The sequence below is a fragment of the Bombina bombina genome, chromosome 1, assembly GCF_027579735.1.
Source record: "Bombina bombina isolate aBomBom1 chromosome 1, aBomBom1.pri, whole genome shotgun sequence".
Classification (NCBI taxonomy): Eukaryota; Metazoa; Chordata; class Amphibia; order Anura; family Bombinatoridae; genus Bombina; species Bombina bombina.
In genome coordinates, this window is record NC_069499.1 from 1,553,833,432 (window position 1) to 1,553,855,486 (window position 22,055).

Here is a 22,055-nt window from a genome sequence, read left to right on the forward strand (position 1 = left end):
AATCTAGTTTAGGTTGGAGAGTACCTAGAGAACAGAAAGGTCCAATGACAGGGAGGAGGATGTTAAATTTTTCTCCTTTTTCTTTTTTTTCTCTCATTTTCCTTTTTTATTTTTGGAATGTATGCCTGAGAATGGATGTGGTTAAATATATGGTTGTCGACTGTAGTTAGACATCAATAAGAAAAAACATAATTTATGTAAGAACTTACCTGATAAATTCATTTCTTTCATATTAGCAAGAGTCCATGAGCTAGTGACGTATGGGATATACATTCCTACCAGGAGGGGCAAAGTTTCCCAAACCTCAAAATGCCTACAAATACACCCCTCACCACACCCACAAATCAGTTTAACGCATAGCCAAGAAGTGGGGTGATAAGAAAAAAGTGCGAAAGCATAAAAAAAATAAGGAATTGGAATAATTGTGCTTTATACAAAAAAATCATAACCACCATAAAAAGGGTGGGCCTCATGGACTAAGTTCTTACATAAATTATGTTTTCTTTCATGTAATTAGCAAGAGTCCATGAGCTAGTGACGTATGGGATAATTACTACCCAAGATGTGGATCTTCCACGCAAGAGTCACTAGAGAGGGAGGGATAAAATAAAGACAGCCAATTCCGCTGAAAATAATCCACACCCAAAACAAAGTTTAAATCTTATAATGAAAAAAAACAGAAATTATAAGCAGAAGAATCAAACTGAAACAGCTGCCTGAAGTACTTTTCTACCAAAAACTGCTTCAGAAGAAGAAAACACATCAAAATGGTAGAATTTAGTAAAAGTATGCAAAGAAGACCAAGTTGCTGCTTTGCAAATCTGATCAACCGAAGCGTCATTCCTAAACGCCTAGGAAGTAGAAACTGACCTAGTAGAATGAGCTGTAATCCTTTGAGGCGGAGTTTTACCCGACTCGATATAAGCATGATGAATCAAAGACTTTAACCAAGACGCCAAAGAAATGGCAGAGGCCTTCTGACCTTTCCTAGAACCGGAAAAGATAACAAATAGACTAGAAGTCTTTCGGAAATCTTTAGTAGCTTCAACATAATATTTCAAAGCTCTAACTACATCCAAAGAATGCAACGATCTTTCCTTAGAATTCTTAGGATTAGGACACAATGAAGGAACCACAATTTCTCTACTAATGTTGTTAGAATTCACAACCTTAGGTAAAAATTTAAAAGAAGTTCGCAACACCGCCTTATCCTGATGAAAAATCAGAAAAGGAGACTCACAAGAAAGAGCAGATAATTCAGAAACTCTTCTAGCAGAAGAGGTGGCCAAAAGAAACAAAACTTTCCAAGAAAGTAATTTAATGTCCAGCGAATGCATAGGTTCAAACGGAGGAGCTTGAAGAGCCCCCAGAACCAAATTCAAACTCCAAGGAGGAGAAATTGACTTAATAACAGGTTTTATACGAACCAAAGCCTGTACAAAACAATGAATATCAGGAAGACTAGCAATCTTTCTGTGGAAAAGAACAGAAAGAGCAGAGATTTGTCCTTTCAAGGAACTTGCAGACAAACCTTTATCCAAACCATCCTGAAGAAACTGTAAAATTCTAGGAATTCTAAAAGAATGCCAAGAAAAATGATGAGAAAAACACCAAGAAATGTAAATCTTCCAGACTCGATAATATATCTTCCTAGATACAGATTTACGAGCCTGTAACATAGTATTAATTACTGAGTCAGATAAACCTCTATGACTGAGAATCAAGCGTTCAATCTCCATACCTTCAAATTTAAGGATTTGAGATCCTGATGGAAAAAAGGACCTTGCGATAGAAGGTCTGGTCTTAATGGAAGAGTCCACGGTTGGCAAGTGGCCATCCGGACAAGATCCGCATACCAAAACCTGTGAGGCCATGCTGGAGCCACCAGCAGAACAAACGAGCACTCCTTTAGAATCTTGGAAATCACCCTTGGAAGGAGAACTAGAGGCGGAAAGATATAGGCAGGATGATACTTCCAAGGAAGTGACAATGCATCCACTGCCTCCGCCTGAGGATCCCTGGATCTGGACAGATACCTGGGAAGTTTCTTGTTTAGATGAGAAGCCATCAGATATATTTCTGGAAGTCCCCACATTTGAACAATCTGAAGAAATACCTCTGGGTGAAGAGACCATTCGCCCGGATGTAACGTTTGACGACTGAGATAATCCGCTTCCAAATTGTCTATACCTGGGATATGAACCGCAGAAATTAGACAGGAGCTGGATTCCGCCCATACCAGTATTCGAGATACTTCTTTCATAGCCAGAGGACTGTGAGTCCCTCCTTGATGATTGACATATGCCACGGTTGTGACATTGTCCGTCTGAAAACAAATGAACGACTCTCTTTAGAAGAGGCCATGACTGAAGAGCTCTGAAAATTGCACGGAGTTCCAAAATGTTGATTGGTAATCTCACCTCCTGAGATTCCCAAACCCCTTGTGCTGTCAGAGACCCCCAAACAGCTCCCCAACCTGTCAGACTTGCATCTGTTGAAATCACAGTCCAGGTCGGAAGAACAAAAGAAGCCCCCTGAACTAAACGATGGTGGTCTGTCCACCACGTCAGAGAGTGTCGTACAATCGGTTTTAAAGATATTAATTGAGATATCTTTGTATAATCCCTGCACCACTGGTTCAGCATACAGAGCTGAAGAGGTCGCATGTGAAAACGAGCAGAGGGGATCGCGTCCGATGCAGCAGTCATAAGACCTAGAATTTCCATGCATAAGGCTACCGAAGGGAATGATTGAGACTGAAGGTTTCGACAAGCTGAAACCAATTTTAGACGTCTCTTGTCTGTCAGACACTGAATCTATCTGGAAACCTAAAAAGGTTACCCTTGTCTGAGGAATCAATGAACTTTTTGGTAAATTGATCCTCCAACCATGTTCTTGAAGAAACAATACAAGTCGATTCGTATGAGATTCTGCTAAATGTGAAGACTGAGCAAGTACCAAGATATCGTCCAAATAAGGAAATACCACAATACCCTGTTCTCTGATTACAGACAGAAGGGCACCGAGAACCTTTGTAAAAATCCTTGGAGCTGTTGCTAGGCCAAACGGCAGGGCCACAAACTGGTAATGCTTGTCTAGGAAAGAATCTCAGAAACTGATAGTGATCTGGATGAATCGGAATATGCAGATATGCATCCTGTAAATCTATAGTGGACATATAATGCCCTTGCTGAACAAAAGGCAGAATAGTCCTTATAGTTACCATTTTGAATGTTGGTATCCTTACATAATGATTTAATATTTTTAAATCCAGAACTGGTCTGAAGGAATTCTCCTTCTTCGGTACAATGAAGAGATTTGAGTAAAACCCCAGCCCCTGTTCCAAAACAGGAACTGGCACAATTACTCCAGCTAACTCTAGATCTGAAACACATTTCAGAAATGCTTGAGCCTTCACTGGATTTACTGGGACACGGGAAAGAAAAAATCTTCTTGCAGGAGGCCTTATCTTGAAGCCTATTCTGTACCCTTGTGAAACAATGTTCTGAATCCAAAGATTGTGAATCGAATTGATCCAAATTTCTTTGAAAAATCGTAATCTGCCCCCTACCAGCTGGGCTGGAATGAGGGCCGCACCTTCATGTTGACTTGGGAGCTGGCTTTGGCTTTCTAAAAGGCTTGGATTTATTCCAGACTGGAGATGGTTTCCAAACCGCTCCTGTAGGCTTTTGTTCCTTATTGTGACGAAAGGAACGAAAACGATTAGTAGACCTAAATTTACCTTTAGATTTTTTATCCTGTGGTAAAAAAGTTCCTTTCCCCCCAGTAACAGTTGAAATAATGGAATCCAACTGTGAACCAAATAATTTATTACCCTGGAAAGAAAGGGAAAGCAAAGTTGACTTGGAAGACATATCAGCATTCCAAGTTTTAAGCCATAAAGCTCTTCTAGCTAAAATAGCTAGAGACATATACCTGACATCAACCCTAATGATATCAAAGATGGCATCACAAATAAAATTATTAGCATATTGAAGAAGATTAACAATGCTATGAGAATTATGATCTGTTACTTGCTGCGCTAAAGCTTCCAACCAAAAAGTTGAAGCTGGAGCAACATCCGCTAAAGATATAGCAGGTCTAAGAAGATTACCTGAACATAAGTAAGCTTTTCTTAGAAAGGATTCAATTTTCCTATCTAAAGGTTCCTTAAAGGAAGTACTATCTGCCGTAGGAATAGTAGTACGTTTAGCAAGAGTAGAGATAGCCCCATCAACCTTAGGGATTTTGTCCCAAAACTCTAATCTGTCAGATGGCACAGGATATAATTGCTTAAAACGTTTAGGAGGAGTAAAAGAATTACCCAAATTATTCCATTCCCTGGAAATTACTTCAGAAATAGCATCAGGGACAGGAAAAACTTCTGGAATAACTACAGGAGATTTAAAAAACCTTATTTAAACGTTTAGATTTAGTATCAAGAGGACCAGAATCCTCTATTTCTAATGCAATTAAAACTTCTTTAAGTAAAGAACGAATAAATTCCATTTTGAATAAATATGAAGATTTATCAGCATCAACCTCTGAAACAGAATCCTCTGAACCAGAGGAATCATTATCAGAATCAGAATGATGATGTTCATTTAAAAATTCATCTGAAAAATGAGAAGTTTTAAAAGACCTTTTACGTTTACTAGAAGGAGGAATAACAGACATAGCCTTCTTAATGGATTTAGAAACAAAATCTCTTATGTTAACAGGAACACTGTGAGTATTAGATGTTGATGGAACAGCAACAGGTAATGTAACATTACTAAAGGAAATATTATCTGCATTAACAAGTTTGTCATGACATTCATTACAAACAACAGCTGGAGGAACAGATACCACAAGTTTACAGCAAATACACTTAACTTTGGTAGATCCAGCATCAGGCAGCGATTTTCCAGAAGTATCTTCTGATTCAGGATCAATCTGAGACATCTTGCAATATGTAAAAGAAAAAAACATATAAAGCAAAATTGATCAAATTCCTTAAATGACAGTTTCAGGAATGGGAAAAAATGCCAGTGAACAAGCTTCTAGCAACCAGAAGCAAATAAACAATGAGACTTAAATAATGCGGAGACAATAATGACGCCCATATTTTTTGGCGCAAAAAAAGACGCCCACATTATTTGGCGCCTAAATGCTTTTAGCGCCAAAAATGACGCCACATCCGGAAACGCCAACATTTTTGGCGCAAAAACGTCAAAAATGACGCAACTTCCGGCGACAAGTATGACGCCGGAAATAACAAAGAAAAAATGTTTGCGCCAAAAAAGTCAGCGCCAAGAATGACGCAATAAAATGAAGCATTTTCAGCCCCCGCGAGCCTAACAGCCCACAGGGAAAAAAGTCAAATTTTAAGGTAAGAAAATTGATTATTCAAATGCATTATCCCAAATAATGAAACTGACTGTCTGAAATAAGGAATATTGAACATCCTGAATCAAGGCAAATAAATGTTTAAACACAAATATTTAGAACTTTATATAAAAGTGCCCAACCATAGCTTAGAGTGTCACAAAAATAAGACTTACTTACCCCAGGACACTCATCTACATGTAGTAGAAAGCCAAACCAGTACTGAAACGAGAATCAGTAGAGGTAATGGTATATATAAGAGTATATCGTCGATCTGAAAAGGGAGGTAAGAGATGAATCTCTACGACCGATAACAGAGAACCTATGAAATAGACCCCGTAGAAGGAGATCATTGAATTCAAATAGGCAATACTCTCTTCACATCCCTCTGACATTCACTGCACGCTGAGAGGAAAACCGGGCTCCAACCTGCTGCGGAGCGCATATCAACGTAGAATCTATCACAAACTTACTTCACCACCTCCACAGGAGGCAAAGTTTGTAAAAACTGATTTGTGGGTGTGGTGAGGGGTGTATTTGTAGGCATTTTGAGGTTTGGGAAACTTTGCCCCTCCTGGTAGGAATGTATATCCCATACGTCACTAGCTCATGGACTCTTGCTAATTACATGAAAAAAAGGGGTTTCTTAACTTCTTATGTTCTCTTTTCTTTTTTGTTTTCTCTTTGTATAGTCAGAGCCGGTCGGCTCGATAAGGTATTATATAGAGGAGTATAAGTATTGTTAAGAAATTTTTGAATATGCTTTAAATGTTCGTACTTTGTTTTGTGTAAAATGTAAAATAAAATATTTAAAAAAAAAAAATAATTGAAATGCACAGTCACACATTTCAGTTTAAATACAAGCATTTTTGCAATATAGATGGATTAGAAAAAATGTTTCTAGTACATTCTAAAGCTGAAATACATTTTGTGCATCCACATTTTAAACTCAGAGAGCCTAAGGTGCTTGTATCTTCTGGTGATGACTCTGTTTGTATCGGAGCCATCACTGGCTCTCTAAGGAGCTGGTGACTGAAAATATCTCGCTATGCTTCACATGGACGTGCAGAGAAACACAAAAACAGAAGCATTTTTGCCAATATATGTATATTGTAAATATGTTTCTATTTTGACCGGAATGTCCCTTTAAAAAGAAATGACATAACTTGATATTAAAGCTGTCATGTGAATTAATACTGTGATTTACACTGTCGCCTGTTAAACAAGTGTCAAACGCTATCAGTAAACAACTTGATAACAGATCATAGTCCACATTTTTTGAAAACCAAATAAGACAATATAAAAATAGCGGGGGAGCAGCGTGTCAAACTCTAGATCTTGAGGGCCACATGCAGGGAAAAGGTAGGATTCAATAACTGATAATTTCATTGGATTAAGACAGAAAACATAATTTATGTAAGAACTTACCTGATAAATTCATTTCTTTAATATTAGCAAGAGTCCATGAGCTAGTGACGTATGGGATATACATTCCTACCAGGAGGGGCAAAGTTTCCCAAACCTTAAAATGCCTATAAATACACCCCTCACCACACCCACAATTCAGTTTAACGAATAGCCAAGAAGTGGGGTGATAAGAAAAAAGTGCAAAAGCATATAAAATAAGGAATTGGAATAATTGTGCTTTATACAAAAAAAATCAAAACCACCACAAAAAAGGGCGGGCCTCATGGACTCTTGCTAATATGAAAGAAATGAATTTATCAGGTAAGTTCTTACATAAATTATGTTTTCTTTCATGTAATTAGCAAGAGTCCATGAGCTAGTGACGTATGGGATAATGATTACCCAAGATGTGGATCTTTCCACACAAGAGTCACTAGAGAGGGAGGGATAAAATAAAGACAGCCAATTCCTGCTGCAGATAATCCACACCCAGAATAAAATTTTAATGAAAAAACATAAGCAGAAGATTCAAACTGAAACCACTGCCTGAAGTACGTTTCTACCAAAAACTGCTTCAGAAGAAGAAAACACATCAAAATGGTAGAATTTAGTAAAAGTATGCAAAGAGGACCAAGTTGCTGTTTTGCAAATCTGATCAACCGAAGCTTCATTCTTAAACGCCCAGGAAGTAGAAACTGACCTAGTAGAATGAGCTGTAATCCTTTGAGGCGGAGTGTTACCCGACTCAACATAGGCATGATGAAATAAAGATTTCAACCAAGATGCCAAAGAAATGGCAGAAGCTTTCTGGTCTTTTCTAGAACCGGAAAAGATGACAAATAGACTAGAAGTCTTTCGGAAAGACTTAGTAGCTTCAACATAATATTACAAAGCTCTAACAGCATCCAAAGAATGCAATGATTTCTCCTTAGAATTCATAGGATTAGGACATAATGAAGGAACCACAATTTCTCTACTAATGTTGTTAGAATTCACAACCTTAGGTAAAAAATTCAAAAGAAGTTCGCAGCACCGCCTTATCCTGATGCAAAATCAGAAAAGGAGACTCACAAAAAAGAGTAGATAATTCAGAGACTCTTCTGGCAGAAGAGATGGCCAAAAGAAACAAAACTTTCCAAGAAAGTAATATAACGACCAAAGAATGCATGGGTTCAAAAGGAGAAGCTTGAAGAGCCCCCAGAACCAAATTCAAACTCCAAAGAGGAGAAATTGACTTAATGACAGGTTTTTATACGAACCAAAGCTTGTACAAAACAATGAATATCAGGAAGATTAGCAATCCTTCTGTGAAAAAGAACAGAAAGAGCAGAGATTTGTCTTTCAAGAAACTTGCGGACAAACCTTTATCTAAACCATCCTGAAGAAATATAAGTCTTCCAGACTCTATAATATATCTCTCTAGATACAGATTTACGAGCCTGTCACATAGTATCAATCACAGAGTCAGAGAAACCTCTTTGACCAAGAATCAAGCGTTCAAACTCCACACCTTAAAATTAAGGTTTTGAGATCCTGATGGAAAAAAGAACCTTGAGACAGAAAGACTGGTCTTAACGGAAGAGTCCACAGCTGGCAAGAGGCCATCCGGACAAGATCCGCATACCAAAACCTGTGAGGCCATGCTGGAGCTACCAGCAGGACAAACGAGCATTCCTTTAGAATATTAGAGAATACCCTTGGAAGAAGAACTAGAGGCGGAAAGATATAGGCAGGATGACACTTGTAAGGAAGAGATAATGCATCCACTGCCTCCGCCCGAGGATCCCTGGATCCGGACAGATACCAGGGAAGTTTCTTGTTTAGATGAGAAGCCATCAGATCGATTTCTGAGAGTTCCCACATTTGAACAATCTGAGGAAATACCTTTGGGTGAAGACCATTCGCCCAGGTGCAACGTTTGGCGACTGAGATAATCCGCTTTCCAATTGTCCATACCTGGGATATGAACCGCAGAGATTAGACAGGAGCTGGATTCCGCCCAAACCAAAATTCGAGATACTTCTTTCATAGCCAGAGGACTGTGAGTCCCTCCTTGATGATTGATGTATGCCACAGTTGTGACATTGTCTATCTGAAAACAAATGAACAACTCTCTCTTCAGAAGAGGCCAAGACTGAAGAGCTCTGAAATTGCACGGAGTTCCAAAATATTGATCGGAAATCTCACCTCCTGAGATTCCCAAACCCCTTGTGCCGTCAGATACCCCACACAGCTCCCCAACCTGTAAGACTTGCATCTGTTGAGATTATAGTCCAGGTCGGAAGAACAAAGAAGCCCCCTGAACTAAACGATGGTGATCTGCCCACCATGTCAGAGAGTGTCGTATAATCGGTTTAAAGATATTAATTGAGATATCTTTGAGTAATCCCTGCACCATTGGTTCAGCATACAGAGCTGAAGAGGTCGCATGTGAAAACGAGCAAAGGAGATCGCATCTGATGCGGCAGTCCTAAGACCTAAAATGTCCATGCATAAGGCTACCAAAGGGAATGATTGTGACTGAAGGTTTTGACAAGCTGATATCAATGTTAAACTTCTCTTGTCTGACAAGGACAGAGTCATAGACACTGAATCTATTCTAGAAACCTAAAAAGGTTACACTTGTCTGAGGAATCAATGAACTGATTGGTAAATTGATCCTCCAACCATGAACTTGAAGAAACAACACAAGTCGATTCGTATGAGATTCTTCGAAAATGAGAAGACTGAGCAAGTACCCAGATATTGTCCAATAAGGAAATACCAAAAAACCCTGTTCTCTGATTACAGAAAGAAGGGCACCGAGAACCTTTGAAAAAAATTCTTGGAACTGAGGCTAGGCCAAACGGTAGAGCCACAAAACTGGTAATGCTTGTCTAAAAAGAGAATCTCAGACACTAAAAGTGATCTGGATGAATCGGAATATGTAGATACACATCCTGTAAATCTATTGTAGACATATAATGCCCTTGCTAAACAAAAGGCAGGACAGTCCTACAGTAACCATCTTGAATGTTGGTATCCTTACATAACGATTCAATATGGATAGATCCGGAACTGGTCTGAAGGAATTGACCTTCTTTGGTACAATGAAGAGATAAAATAAAACCCCAGCCCCTGTTCCAGAACTGGAACTGGCATAATTACTCCAGCCAACTCTAGATCTGAAACACATTTCAGAAATGCTGAGCCTTTGCTGTGTTAACTGGGACACGGGAAAGAAAAAAATCTCTTAGCAGGAGGCCTTAACTGAAGCCAATTCTGTACCAGAAATTGAGAACGGAATTGATCAAAATTTCTTTGAAGAAAACGTAATCTGCCCCATACCAGCTGAGCTGGAATAAGGTCCGCACCTTCATGGGTACTTAGGAGCTGGCTATAGGTTTCCTAAAAGGCTTGGATATATTCCAAACTGGAAATAGTTTCCAAACTGATACCGCTCCTGAGAATGAAGGATCAGGCTTTTGTTCCTTATTGTGAGGAAAGGAACGAAATGATTATTAGACCTAAATTTACCTTAGATTTTTTATCCTTTGGAAAAAAAGTTCCCTTCCTTCCAGAAACAGTTGAAATAATAATTTATTACCCTGGAAAGAAAGGGAAAGCAAAGTTGACTTAGAAGACATATCAGTATTCCAAGTTTAATCCATAAAGCTTTTCTAGCTAAAATAGCTAGAGACATATACCTGACATCAACTCTAATGATATCAAAAGATGGTATCACCAATAAAAATATTAGCATGTTATAGAATAATAATAATGCTATAAAATTATGATCTGTTACTTGTTGCGCTAAAGCTTCTAACCAAAAAGTTGAAGCTGCAGCAACATCCGCTAAAAATATAGCAAGTCTAAGAAGATTACCTGAACATAAGTAAGCTTTTCTTAGAAAGGATTCAATTTTCCTATCTAAAGGATCCTTAAATGAATTACTATCTGCCGTAGGAATAGTAGCACATTTAGCAGGAGTAGAGACAGCCCCATAACCTTAGGGATTTTGTCCCAAAAAAACTCTAATCTGTCAGATGGCACAGGATATAATTGCTTAAACGTTTAGAAGGAGTAAAAGAATTACCCAAATTATTCCATTCCCTGGAAATTACTTCAGAAATAGCATCAGGGAGATTAAACACTTCTGGAATAACTACAGGAGATTTAAAAACCTTATTTAAACGTTTAGATTTAGAATCAAGAGGACCAGAATCCTCTATTTCTAATGCAATTAATACTTCTTTAAATAAAGAACGAATAAATTCCATCTTGAACAAATACAAAGATTTATCAGCATCAACCTCTGAGACAGAAACCTCTGAACCAGAAGAACCATTATCAGTATCAGAATGATGATGTTCATTTAAAAATTAATCTGAAAAAAGAGAAGTTTTAAAAGACTTTTATGTAAACTAGAAGGAGAAATAACAGACATAGCCTTCTTAATGGATTTAAAAAATAAAATCTCTTATGTTTATCAGGAACACTCTGAAAATTAGATGTTGACGTAACAGCAACAGGTAATGTAACAGTACTAAAGGAAATTTTATCTGCATTAATAAGTTTGTCATGACATGCAATACAAACAACAGCTGGAGAAACAGATACCAAAAATTATAGCAGATACACTTAGCTTGGTAGCTCCAGCAGTAGACAGCGATTTTCCTGTAGTATCTTCTGACTCAGATGCAACGTGAGACATCTTGCAATATGTAAGAGAAAAAACAACATATAAAGCAAAATTGATCAAATTCCTTAAATGACAGTTTCAGGAATGGGAAAAAATGCCAAAGAACAAGCTTCTAGCAACCAGAAGCACTGAAAAAATAAGACTTAAATAATGTGGAGACAAAAGCGACGCCCTTATTTTTTAGCGCCAAATAAGACGCCCACATTATTTGGCGCCTAAATGCTTTTGGCGCCAAAAATGACGCCACATCCGGAACGCCGACATTTTTGGCGCAAAATAACGTCAAAAAATGACGCAACTTCCGGCGACACGTATGACGCCGGAAACTGAAAATCATTTTTGCGCCAAAAAAGTCCGCGCCAAGAATGACGCAATAAAATGAAGCATTTTCAGCCCCCGCGAGCCTAACAGCCCACAGGAAAAAAAGAGTCAAATTTTTGAAGGTAAGAAAAAATGATTAATTCAAATGCATTATCCCAAATATGAAACTGACTGTCTGAAAAATAAGGAATGTTGAACATTCTGAGTCAAGGCAAATAAATGTTTGAATACATATATTTAGAACTTTATAAACAAAGTGCCCAACCATAGCTTAGAGTGTCACAGAAAATAAGATTTACTTACCCCAGGACACTCATCTACATGTTTGTAGAAAGCCAAACCAGTACTGAAACGAGAATCAGCAGAGGTAATGGTATATATAAGAGTATATCGTCGATCTGAAAAGGGAGGTAAGAGATGAATCTCTACGACCGATAACAGAGAACCTATGAAATAGACCCCGTAGAAGGAGATCACTGCATTCAAATAGGCAATACTCTCCTCACATCCCTCTGACATTCATTGCACGCTGAGAGGAAAACCGGGCTCCAACTTGCTGCGGAGCGCATATCAACGTAGAATCTAGCACAAACTTACTTCACCACCTCCATCGGAGGCAAAGTTTGTAAAAACTGAATTGTGGGTGTGGTGAGGGGTGTATTTATAGGAATTTTAAGGTTTGGGAAACTTTGCCCCTCCTGGTAGGAATGTATATCCCATACGTCACTAGCTCATGGACTCTTGCTAATTACATGAAAGAAATTTATATATAAAAAAAAACACTGACTTACATGCGGACATTAGTTGAAGGAAATTAGTAGACTTAAAGACGGCAGTAAGGGGGAGTTACAGATTAGAAAAAGAGGCAAACCAGATAAATAGTAAGGGGGCAGATGATATCTCCTGCTCACCTAGCTGTCTGTAGCATCATTACAGTGTTCTCTCCCTCATAAGTACAGGATGGAGTGAATGTCACATAAATATCAGGGATCCCACTGCAGCGAGAGTATCCATGCCCTCCACATGCCATCCTGCACTCCTCAATACCAGCAGTTGCAACCCATGTGGTGAAGGCTTTTAGACCGGCTGAGAGGGCATGGAGCTGTAAAAAATGGAAAAAAACAGAAGAGAGAGAAAGGGAGAGTAAAAAAACAGAAGATAGGGAGTAGAAATGAGAGAGAAAATAAAAGATTGAAAAAAACAGAAAGAGAGAGAGCAAGTTATTATATATTCTGAGAGGTTTTCTGGAATTTTCTTACACCCAACAAAATCAAAAACAAAAAAAATAAAGGTTGCCAAACAGATTATAGGACATTATGATGTAATTTCTGCAGTGTAGACTTCAGTCTCGTCAGAATTTTTCTAGCAGTTCTTGGTAGTCCACTGTGCTATATTTTCTACTTCTACATTAATGATTTTCCAACCTCATAAATTGAACAAAATGTGGGCATCTGTTCTGGAAGTAATCGTCCCTCAAATTTGAGTATTTGTGTACTAGTTGCATTATTAGCACAGCCAGCTTTATTTTGATTGCCATGTTTTTTCTGTGCCACATTCCTCTAAAGTGAATATTCCCTGAGAATTACTGTCTTGTACGCAGGTGCGGAACTACCGTTAGCACAGCGGGGGCGGCACTACCGTTAGCACAGCGGCGGCGGCACTACCGTTAGCACAGCGGGGGCGGCACTACCGTTAGCACAGCGGCACTACCGTTAGCACAGCGGCACTACCGTTAGCACAGCGGCGGCGGCACTACCGTTAGCACAGCGGCGGCGGCACTACCGTTAGCACAGCGGCGGCGGCACTACCGTTAGCACAGCGGCTGCGGAACTACCGTTAGCACAGCGGCTGCGGAACTACCGTTAGCACAGCGGCTGCGGAACTACCGTTAGCACAGCTGGTGGGGAACTACCGTTAGTATAGCAGGTGCGGAACTACCGTTAGTATAGCAGGTGCGGAACTACCATTAGAACATCAGGTGTTAGGGACCCACAGCAGCCAGTCTATGCAGCCTTTTATTAGTGCAGGTTGCAGGTCCATCCATCTATCTTCAAAATCATTACACAGAGCAGCATGTATTTTATTACTATTGCTCAATACTGAGTTACATTTGGGTGGCCCAAAAACATTTTTTACTCCAGGGCCCACTGTTGAATAGGTCTGCTACTGCTTGAATGTGTGACGCCATATGCAAATCTGTGCTGTTTGACAGCTATTTTCTGTGGTGCATGCAATTTTTCTTTTGGGCATTCTCCTCTAAACAAATTGAACCTTTGGTTGTATTTCGAAAATTATTTAATTTAGAAACAAATCAGTGAATCAACATTAAGGGAATTTCTTTGAGTTCGCCAAAATGAATCGCATTTACGTTTGCGTATTAAAGGGATACTAACCCCAAATTTTTTCTTTCATGATTCAGATAGAGCATGCAATTTTAAGCAACTTTCAAATTTACTCCTATTATGAATTTGTTCGCATGTTATCTTTATTTGAAAAAGCAGTAAAAAAAGGTTAGGAGCCAGCCCATTTTTAGTTCAGCACCTCAGTAGCGCTTGCTGATTGGTTTGCTACATTAAGCCACAAATCAGCAAGTGCTACCCAGGTGCTGAACAAAAAATGGTCCGGCTCTAAAGCTTACAGTACTGCTTTTTCAAATAAAGATAACATGAGAACAAAGAAAAATTGATAATAGGAGTAAATTAGAAAGGTGCTTAAAATCTCATGCTCTATCTGAATCATGAAAGAAAAAAATTGGGCTTAGTGTCCCTTTAAGGGCCAGATTACGAGTGGGTTTATAAGGGGTTTATCGTGGGTGTTTGCACGCATCGCGCTTGAACACAATTCAAATTAATGCTCGACGGGTTAACAAAACAAAAAAACAAAGTTTATGCTTACCTGACAAATTTCTTTCTTTCGCGATGTACCGAGTCCACGGATTCATCCTAACTTGTGGGATATTGTCCTTCCTGACAGGAAGTAGCAAAGAGAGCACCACAGCAGAGCTGTCTATATAGCTCCCCCCTTAACTCCACCCCCCAGTCATTCGACCGAAGGCCAAGGAAGAAAAGGAGAAACTATAAGGTGCAGAGGTGACTGAAGTTTACATAAAAAAATACTGTCTTGAATAGACAGGGCGGGCCGTGGACTCGGTACATCGCAAAAGAAAGAAATTTATCAGGTAAGCATCAATTTTGTTTTCTTTTGCGCAATGTACCGAATCCACGGATTCATCCTAACTTGTGGTATACCAATACCAAAGCTTTAGGACACGGATGAAGGGAGGGACAAGACAGGAACCTAAACGGAAGGCACTATTGCTTGCAAAACCTTTCTCCCAAAAATAGCCTCCTTAGAAGCAAAAGTATCAAATTTATAACATTTTGAAAAGGTATGAAGCGACCAAGTTGCAGCCTTACAAATCTGTTCAACAGAAGCATCATTATTAAAAGCCCATGTGGAAGCTACCGCTCTAGTAGAATGAGCTGTAATCCTTTCAGGAGGCTGCTGTCCAGAAGTCTCATAAGCCAAACGGATGATGCTTTTCAGCCAAAAGGAAAGAGAAGTCGCCGTAGCCTTTTGACCCCTACGCTTTCCAGAATAGACAACAAACAAAGAAGATGTTTGACGAAAATCTTTGGTTGCCTGCAAATAAAATTTCAAAGCACGAACCACGTCCAAGTTGTGCAACAGACGTTATTTCTTACAAGAAGGATTAGGACACAGAGAAGGAACAACAATTTCTTGATTGATATTAATGTTAGTAACAACCTTAGGTAGGACCCCAGGCTTGGTACGCAAAACCACCTTATCAGCATGGAACACAAGATAAGGAGAGTCACATTGTAATGCAGATAGTTCAGAAACTCTTCGAGCTGAAGAGATAGCAACTAGGAACAAAACTTTCCAAGATAAAAGCTTAATATCTATGGAATGCATGGGTTCAAACGGAACCCCCTGAAGAACTCTAAGAACTAAATTTAGACTCCATGGCGGAGCAATAGGTTTAAACACAGGCTTAATTCTAACTAAAGCCTGACAAAAAGCCAGAACGTCTGGAACATCTGCTAGACGCTTGTGCAACAAAATAGACAGAGCAGATATCTGTCCCTTTAGGGAACTAGCTGATAATCCTTTCTCCAATCCCTCTTGGAGAAAAGACAAAATCCTAGGAATCCTGATTTTACTCCAGGAGAAGCCTTTGGATTCGCACCAAAAAAGATATTTACACCATATCTTATGATAAATTTTCCTGGTAACAGGCTTTCGAGCCTGAATCAAGGTATTTATGACTGACTCAGAGAAACCCCGCTTTGATAGAATCAAGCGTTCAATCTCCAAGCAGTCAGTTGCAGAGAAATTAGATTTGGATGTTTGAATGGACCTTGAATCAGAAGGTCCTGTCTCAATGGCAGAGACCATGGTGGAAGGGATGACATGTCCACCAGGTCTGCATACCAAGTCCTGCGTGGCCACGCAGGCCCTATCAAAATCACTGATGCTCTCTCCTGTTTGATTCTGTCAATCAGACGTGGAAGGAGAGGGAAAGGTAGAAACACATAAGCCAGGTTGAACGACCAGGGTACTGCTAGAGAATCTATCAGTACAGCTTGAGGATCCCTTGACCTGGAGCCGTAACGAGGAAGTTCCCACTCCCCCGGATGAAAAGTCTGACGACTTAGAAAATCTACCTCCCAGTTCTCTACACCTGGGATATAGATCGCTGACAGATGGCAAGAGTGAGCCTCTGCCCATTGGATTATCCTTGAGACCTCTATCATCGCTAAGGAACTCTTTGTTCCGCCCTGATGATTGATATAAGCCACAGTCGTGATGTTGTCCGACTGAAACCTGATGAATCTGGCCGAAGCCAGCTGAGGCCATGCCTGGAGAGCATTGAATATCGCTCTTAATTCCAGAATATTTATCGGTAGGAGAGCCTCCTCCCGAGTCCACAAACCCTGAGCTTTCAGGGAATTCCAGACTGCACCCCAGCCCAGAAGACTGGCATCCGTCGTCACTATAACCCATTCTGGCCTGCGGAAACACATTCCCTGGAACAGATGTTCCTGTGACAACCACCAAAGAAGAGAGTCTCTGGTCTCTTGATCCAGATTTATCTGAGGAGATAAATCCACATAATCCCGATTCCACTGATTGAGCAGGCATAGTTGCAGTGGTCTGAGATGCAAGCGAGCAAACTGAACTATGTCCATTGCCGCTACCATTAGTCCGATTACCTCCATACACTGAGCCACTGACGGCCGAGGAATGGAATGAAGAGCTCGGCAGGTGGACAAAATCTTTGATTTCCTGACCTCCGTCAGAAATATTTTCATGTCCACCGAGTCTATCAGAGTCCCTAGAAATGAAACTCTTGTGAGGGGGAAAGAGAACTCTTTTTTACGTTCACTTTCCACCCGTGAGACCTTAGAAAGGCCAATACTAAGTCCGTGTGAGACTTGGCTAGTTGGAAGGACGACGCTTGAATTAGAATGTCTAGATAAGGCGCCACTGCTATGCCTTAGAACCGCCAGAAGGGACCCTAGCACCTTCGTGAAGATTTGCGGCGCCGTGGCCAACCCGAAAGGAAGAGCCACAAACTGATAATGCGAACCTGAGGAGCTGGTGATGATCTTTGTGGATAGGAATGTGCAGATACGCATCCTTTAAAGTCCACGGTGGTCATATATTGACCCTCCTGGATAAATGGTAAGATAGTCCGAATGGTCTCCATCTTGAAAGATGGAACTCTTAGGAATTGGTTTAGGATCTTGAGATCCAGAATTGGTCTGAAGGTTCCCTTCTTTTTGGGAACTATAAACAGATTGGAGTAGAACCCCTGCCCCTGTTCTGCTTTTGGAACTGGGCAGATCACTCCCATGGTAAAAAGGTCTTCTACACAGCGTAAGAACGCCTCTCTTTTTGTCGGGTTTACAGACAATTGAGAAAGATGGAACCTCCCCCCTTGGAGGGGAATCCTTGAAATCTAGAAGGTATCCCTGGGTTACAATTTCTACTGCCCAGGAATCCTGAACGTCTCTTGCCCAGGCCTGAGCAAAGAGAGAGAGTCTGCCCCCTACCCCTTCATGCTGACTTAGTGGCAGCAGCAGGCTTTTTGGCCTGTTTACCCTTGTTCCAAGCCTGATTAGGTCTCCAGGTTGGCTTGGATTGAGTAAAGTTCCCCTCTTGCTTTGCAGCAGGGGAAGAGGTAGAGGGATCACTCTTGAAGTTTTGAAAGGAACGAAAATGATTTTGTTTGGTCCTTGTCTTATTTGACTTATCCTGAGGGAGGGTATGACCCTTCCCTCCAGTAATGTCTGAAATGATCTCTTTCAATGCAGGCCCGACTAGGGTCTTACCTTTGAAAGGGATGGACAAAAGCTTAGATTTAGATGACACATCAGCTGACCAGGACTTAAGCCATAACGCTCTACGCGCTAAAATGGCAAAACCTGAATCCTTAGCCGCTAATTTAGCAAGATGAAAAGCGGCGTCTGTAATAAAAGAATTAGCCAACTTAAGAGCCTTAATTCTGTCCAAAATATCATCTAGTGGGGTCTCCATCTGAAGAGCCTCTTCTAGAGCCTCAAACCAAAAGGCAGCTGCAGTGGTTACAGGAACAATGCATGCTATAGGTTGAAGAAGAAAACCTTTATGAACAAAAATTTTCTTTAGGAGACCCTCTAATTTTTTATCCATAGGATCAATGAAATCACAACTGTCTTCAATAGGTATAGTTGCACACTTAGCCAGGGTAGAAATAGCTCCCTCCACCTTAGGGACCGTCTGCCATGAGTCCTTTATGGTGTCAGAAATGGGAAACAATTTCTTAAAAACAGGAGGGGGAGAGAACGGAATACCTGGTTTATCCCACTCCTTAGTAACAATATCCGAAATCCTCTTAGGGACCGGAAACACATCAGTGTGAACAGGAACCTCTAAATATTTGTCCATTTTACACAATTTCTCTGGAACTACAATAGGGTCACAATCATCCAGAGTAGCTAAAACCTCCCTGAGCAATAAGCGGAGGTGCTCTAGCTTAAATTTAAATGCCGTCATATCTAAATCTGTCTGAGAGAACATCTTTCCTGAATCAGAAATCTCTCCCTCAGACAGCAAATCCCTCATCCCTACTTCAGAACATTGTGAGGGAATATCGGATACGGCTACTAAAGCGTCAGAAGGCTCAGCATTTGTTCTTAACCCAGAGCTACTGCGCTTCCCTTGCAACCCAGGCAGCTTAGATAAAACCTCTGTGAGGGTAGTATTCATAACTAAAGCCATATCTTGCAAGGTGAAAGAATTAGACGCACTAGAAGTATTTGGCGTCGCTTGTGCGGGCGTTACTGGTTGTGACACTTGGGGAGAACTAGATGGCAAAACCTGATTTCCTTCTGTCTGAGAATCATCTAATGCCAAACTTTTATAAGTCAAAATATGCTGTTTGCAATTTATAGACATATCAGTACAAGTGGGACACATTCTAAGAGGGGGGTTCCACAATGAGTTTCCTCAGTGTCAGACATGTTTAACAGACTAGTAATAAAGCAAGCAAGCTTGGAAAACACTTTATTTAATGAAAAAAACACAATTTGCAAAAACGGTACTGTGCCTTTAAGAGAAAAAAAGGCATACACAAACTGCACAAACTGCAAAACAGGTTAAAATTGCTTCATTTTTTCTGAAATTTTAACAGTGTACCCACTAAGCTTTAGAAGGATTGCACCACAAGTTAATAAGCAATAAACCCCCAAATGAAAAAACTGGATTGAAATATGTCTAAAACCGGTTAAAAAACCCTAAAGCACCTTGCCACAGCTCTGCTGTGGCCCTACCTGCCCTTAGGAAGCGATAATATGGGGTTTAAAGCTTCAATCAGTGCCTCAGAAGACCTCAGGAGAAGTTGCTTGCTGCTTGTAAATGTAGGCCCCGCCCACCTCACTCGATGTTGCTGGGGCCTACACAAAACTAACAAACCCTGCCTGAAAGCCATGTGGGTTATAAACAACCCCAAAGAACCCTCAAGCAAATGTCCCATAAAACAGAAAAAGTTACTCCCAGACACAAAAGCGTTTGTCCCAAATTCACATAACAAACTGAGTTAACACAAAAAATTAACCCTTTATGCAAGCGAGTAAAAACCTCTGATAACACTGGGATTACTGCTTACCCTTCCCCTAATGGGGACACTGTCAGCCTTTCTGAGTTAACACAGTCTCTGCAGAAAATATGACTGAACATACCTCATTGCTGTATAGCAAGAAACAGTTCCTCACACTGAAGTTTTCCTGTACTCCTCAGCTTCTGTGGGAACAGCAGTGGACCTTAGTTACAAATGCTAAGAACATCATCCTCCAGGCAGAAATCTTCATCTGGGAGTAAATAGAGTAAATAGTACAACACCGGTACCATTTAAAAATAACAAACACTTGATTGAAGATAAAATAAAACTAACAGTTTAACACCTCTTCTCTTTACTCTTCCTGCTTAGAGCCAGAGAGAATGACTGGGGGGTGGAGTTAAGGGGGGAGCTATATAGACAGCTCTGCTGTGGTGCTCTCTTTGCTACTTACTTCCTGTCAGGAAGGACAATATCCCACAAGTTAGGATGAATCCGTGGACTCGGTACATCATGCAAAAGAAAGTGTCACAAAACACATCAAAAATAAATTACAAAAATTATAAGGGTTCAAAGATATGAGATCTTAGGTGTTAGAAAAAAAAAGGCAGACAAAGGGCTTAAACATTGAGATACATACTGTCTAAAGATATATATATATATATATATATGTGTAAGTTTATATGTGTCTATGTATTTATATGTGTATATATGTATTTATAGACACATACACATAAATACATATGTACACACATAAAACATGTATAAGTGCATTGGAGCCATTTACAGTAAAGTAGATAAAAACATGAAAAATCATATTTACGCAATATTAATTCTTAATAAAGTTTTTAACTATGTATTTACTGTAAATATTTCAATTCTAATGTTCTGTACATAGCAGAATATGTTCTAAGTATTTTTAAATATTATATATAAAAAAAAAAAAAAAATCACGTGTATGTATATATATATATTGTACCAAAATACCATCAGATATATGTAGAAATATTTATTTATGAATAAATAGAACATATTCTTGTAAGTGAAGAACTTTGTAATGTGAATTATTTATATTTTCATGTCTGGTTAGCGCACATGAGAATATGTGATTGTGTTTGCGCGCAAGCAGGGTTTTTTCCCCACTTTTTTTCCCTCCATTGACTTCTATGGGGGAATACGTTATCGTGCGCGATATTCCAAGTTCAACTTTTTACGCGCGTCTGGTAAACGCGCGAGGGAAAACTGTTCACTTTCAACTCATAATATGAGCGCCACCCAAGCACGCAAAAAAAAAACTTAATCTTAGCGCAGTTAACTTTCAAGTGGGAGTGTTAATTAGTGCTCCACTTGTAATCTGGCCCTAAATGTTTCCCCTCTCCTCAAATGAGTGGCTTCCCTCTTCTTTTAAGGACAATGACTCCCAGCAAACAGTGGGTTCCCTCCCTTACCTCAGGCAACTCACTCAAGTTACCCTGCTGAATGTCCCCCGTGATCCTGTGATACGTCTCGCTCATGTAAGACCCCACAAAATGAAAAGCGTAAGCTGTGGCCAGCAGCGGGAAGAGCTTGTACTGCTGGGTTTGGAAGTCCATGATTTGTGGTTCTGGTTCGCTGTAGGAACAAGAGGAATAGGTTACAGGTTACACAGAGCTCAAATGTTTGTTCTATAGTTAGTCCCTAAACAAGGAGGATCTTCTTTTATCCCAAATGTGTTTCACATAAAACTTTCCTGCTGTACCAGGAAATACCCAGCAAACCTCCTCTGAACAAGAGACATGACAATATCAGACGAGGTGCAGACATCTCTCACTGGGAAAAGTTACCTTAGGGAGACTGAAACCAAACAGTCCTAATCTGCATATACATAAGTCACCCTAGAAGTAATGAAAGGAATAAAACCATTGTCTCCTTACAGATGTAGAGGAATACACTTCTCTGCTCATGAGACCCGTTAAAACAAAAATGTAAATCAAGTGTCTTGTTTAATGAAGAATTGTTTTATTATTTAAGGCCTGAGCTGCCCTTCAGGACAGGGTCATACTGATATACTACACAATATATCTCCACCTAAAAGTTATAATGAGCTAAACAACACTTATTTTCACTTATATTCTTGATATTTAAATTCCCATATCTTAGATATTGAGTCTAGCTTTG

The 22,055-nt window shown here is 39.9% G+C and overlaps 1 protein-coding gene across 2 annotated transcripts in view; it reads right to left on the reverse strand.

Annotated features, from left to right (window-relative positions):
- Positions 1 to 22,055, reverse strand: part of ACOX1 (acyl-CoA oxidase 1) — an 84,076-nt gene that overhangs the window by 29,834 nt on the left and 32,187 nt on the right. For both annotated transcript variants that reach the window (XM_053709190.1, XM_053709196.1), the window contains exons 8-9: positions 21,347 to 21,509; positions 12,688 to 12,878 (exon numbers count right to left, since the gene is read on the reverse strand). In XM_053709190.1, the coding sequence (XP_053565165.1) occupies positions 12,688 to 12,878; positions 21,347 to 21,509 (354 nt within the window). The remainder of the gene's footprint in view (positions 1 to 12,687; positions 12,879 to 21,346; positions 21,510 to 22,055) is intronic.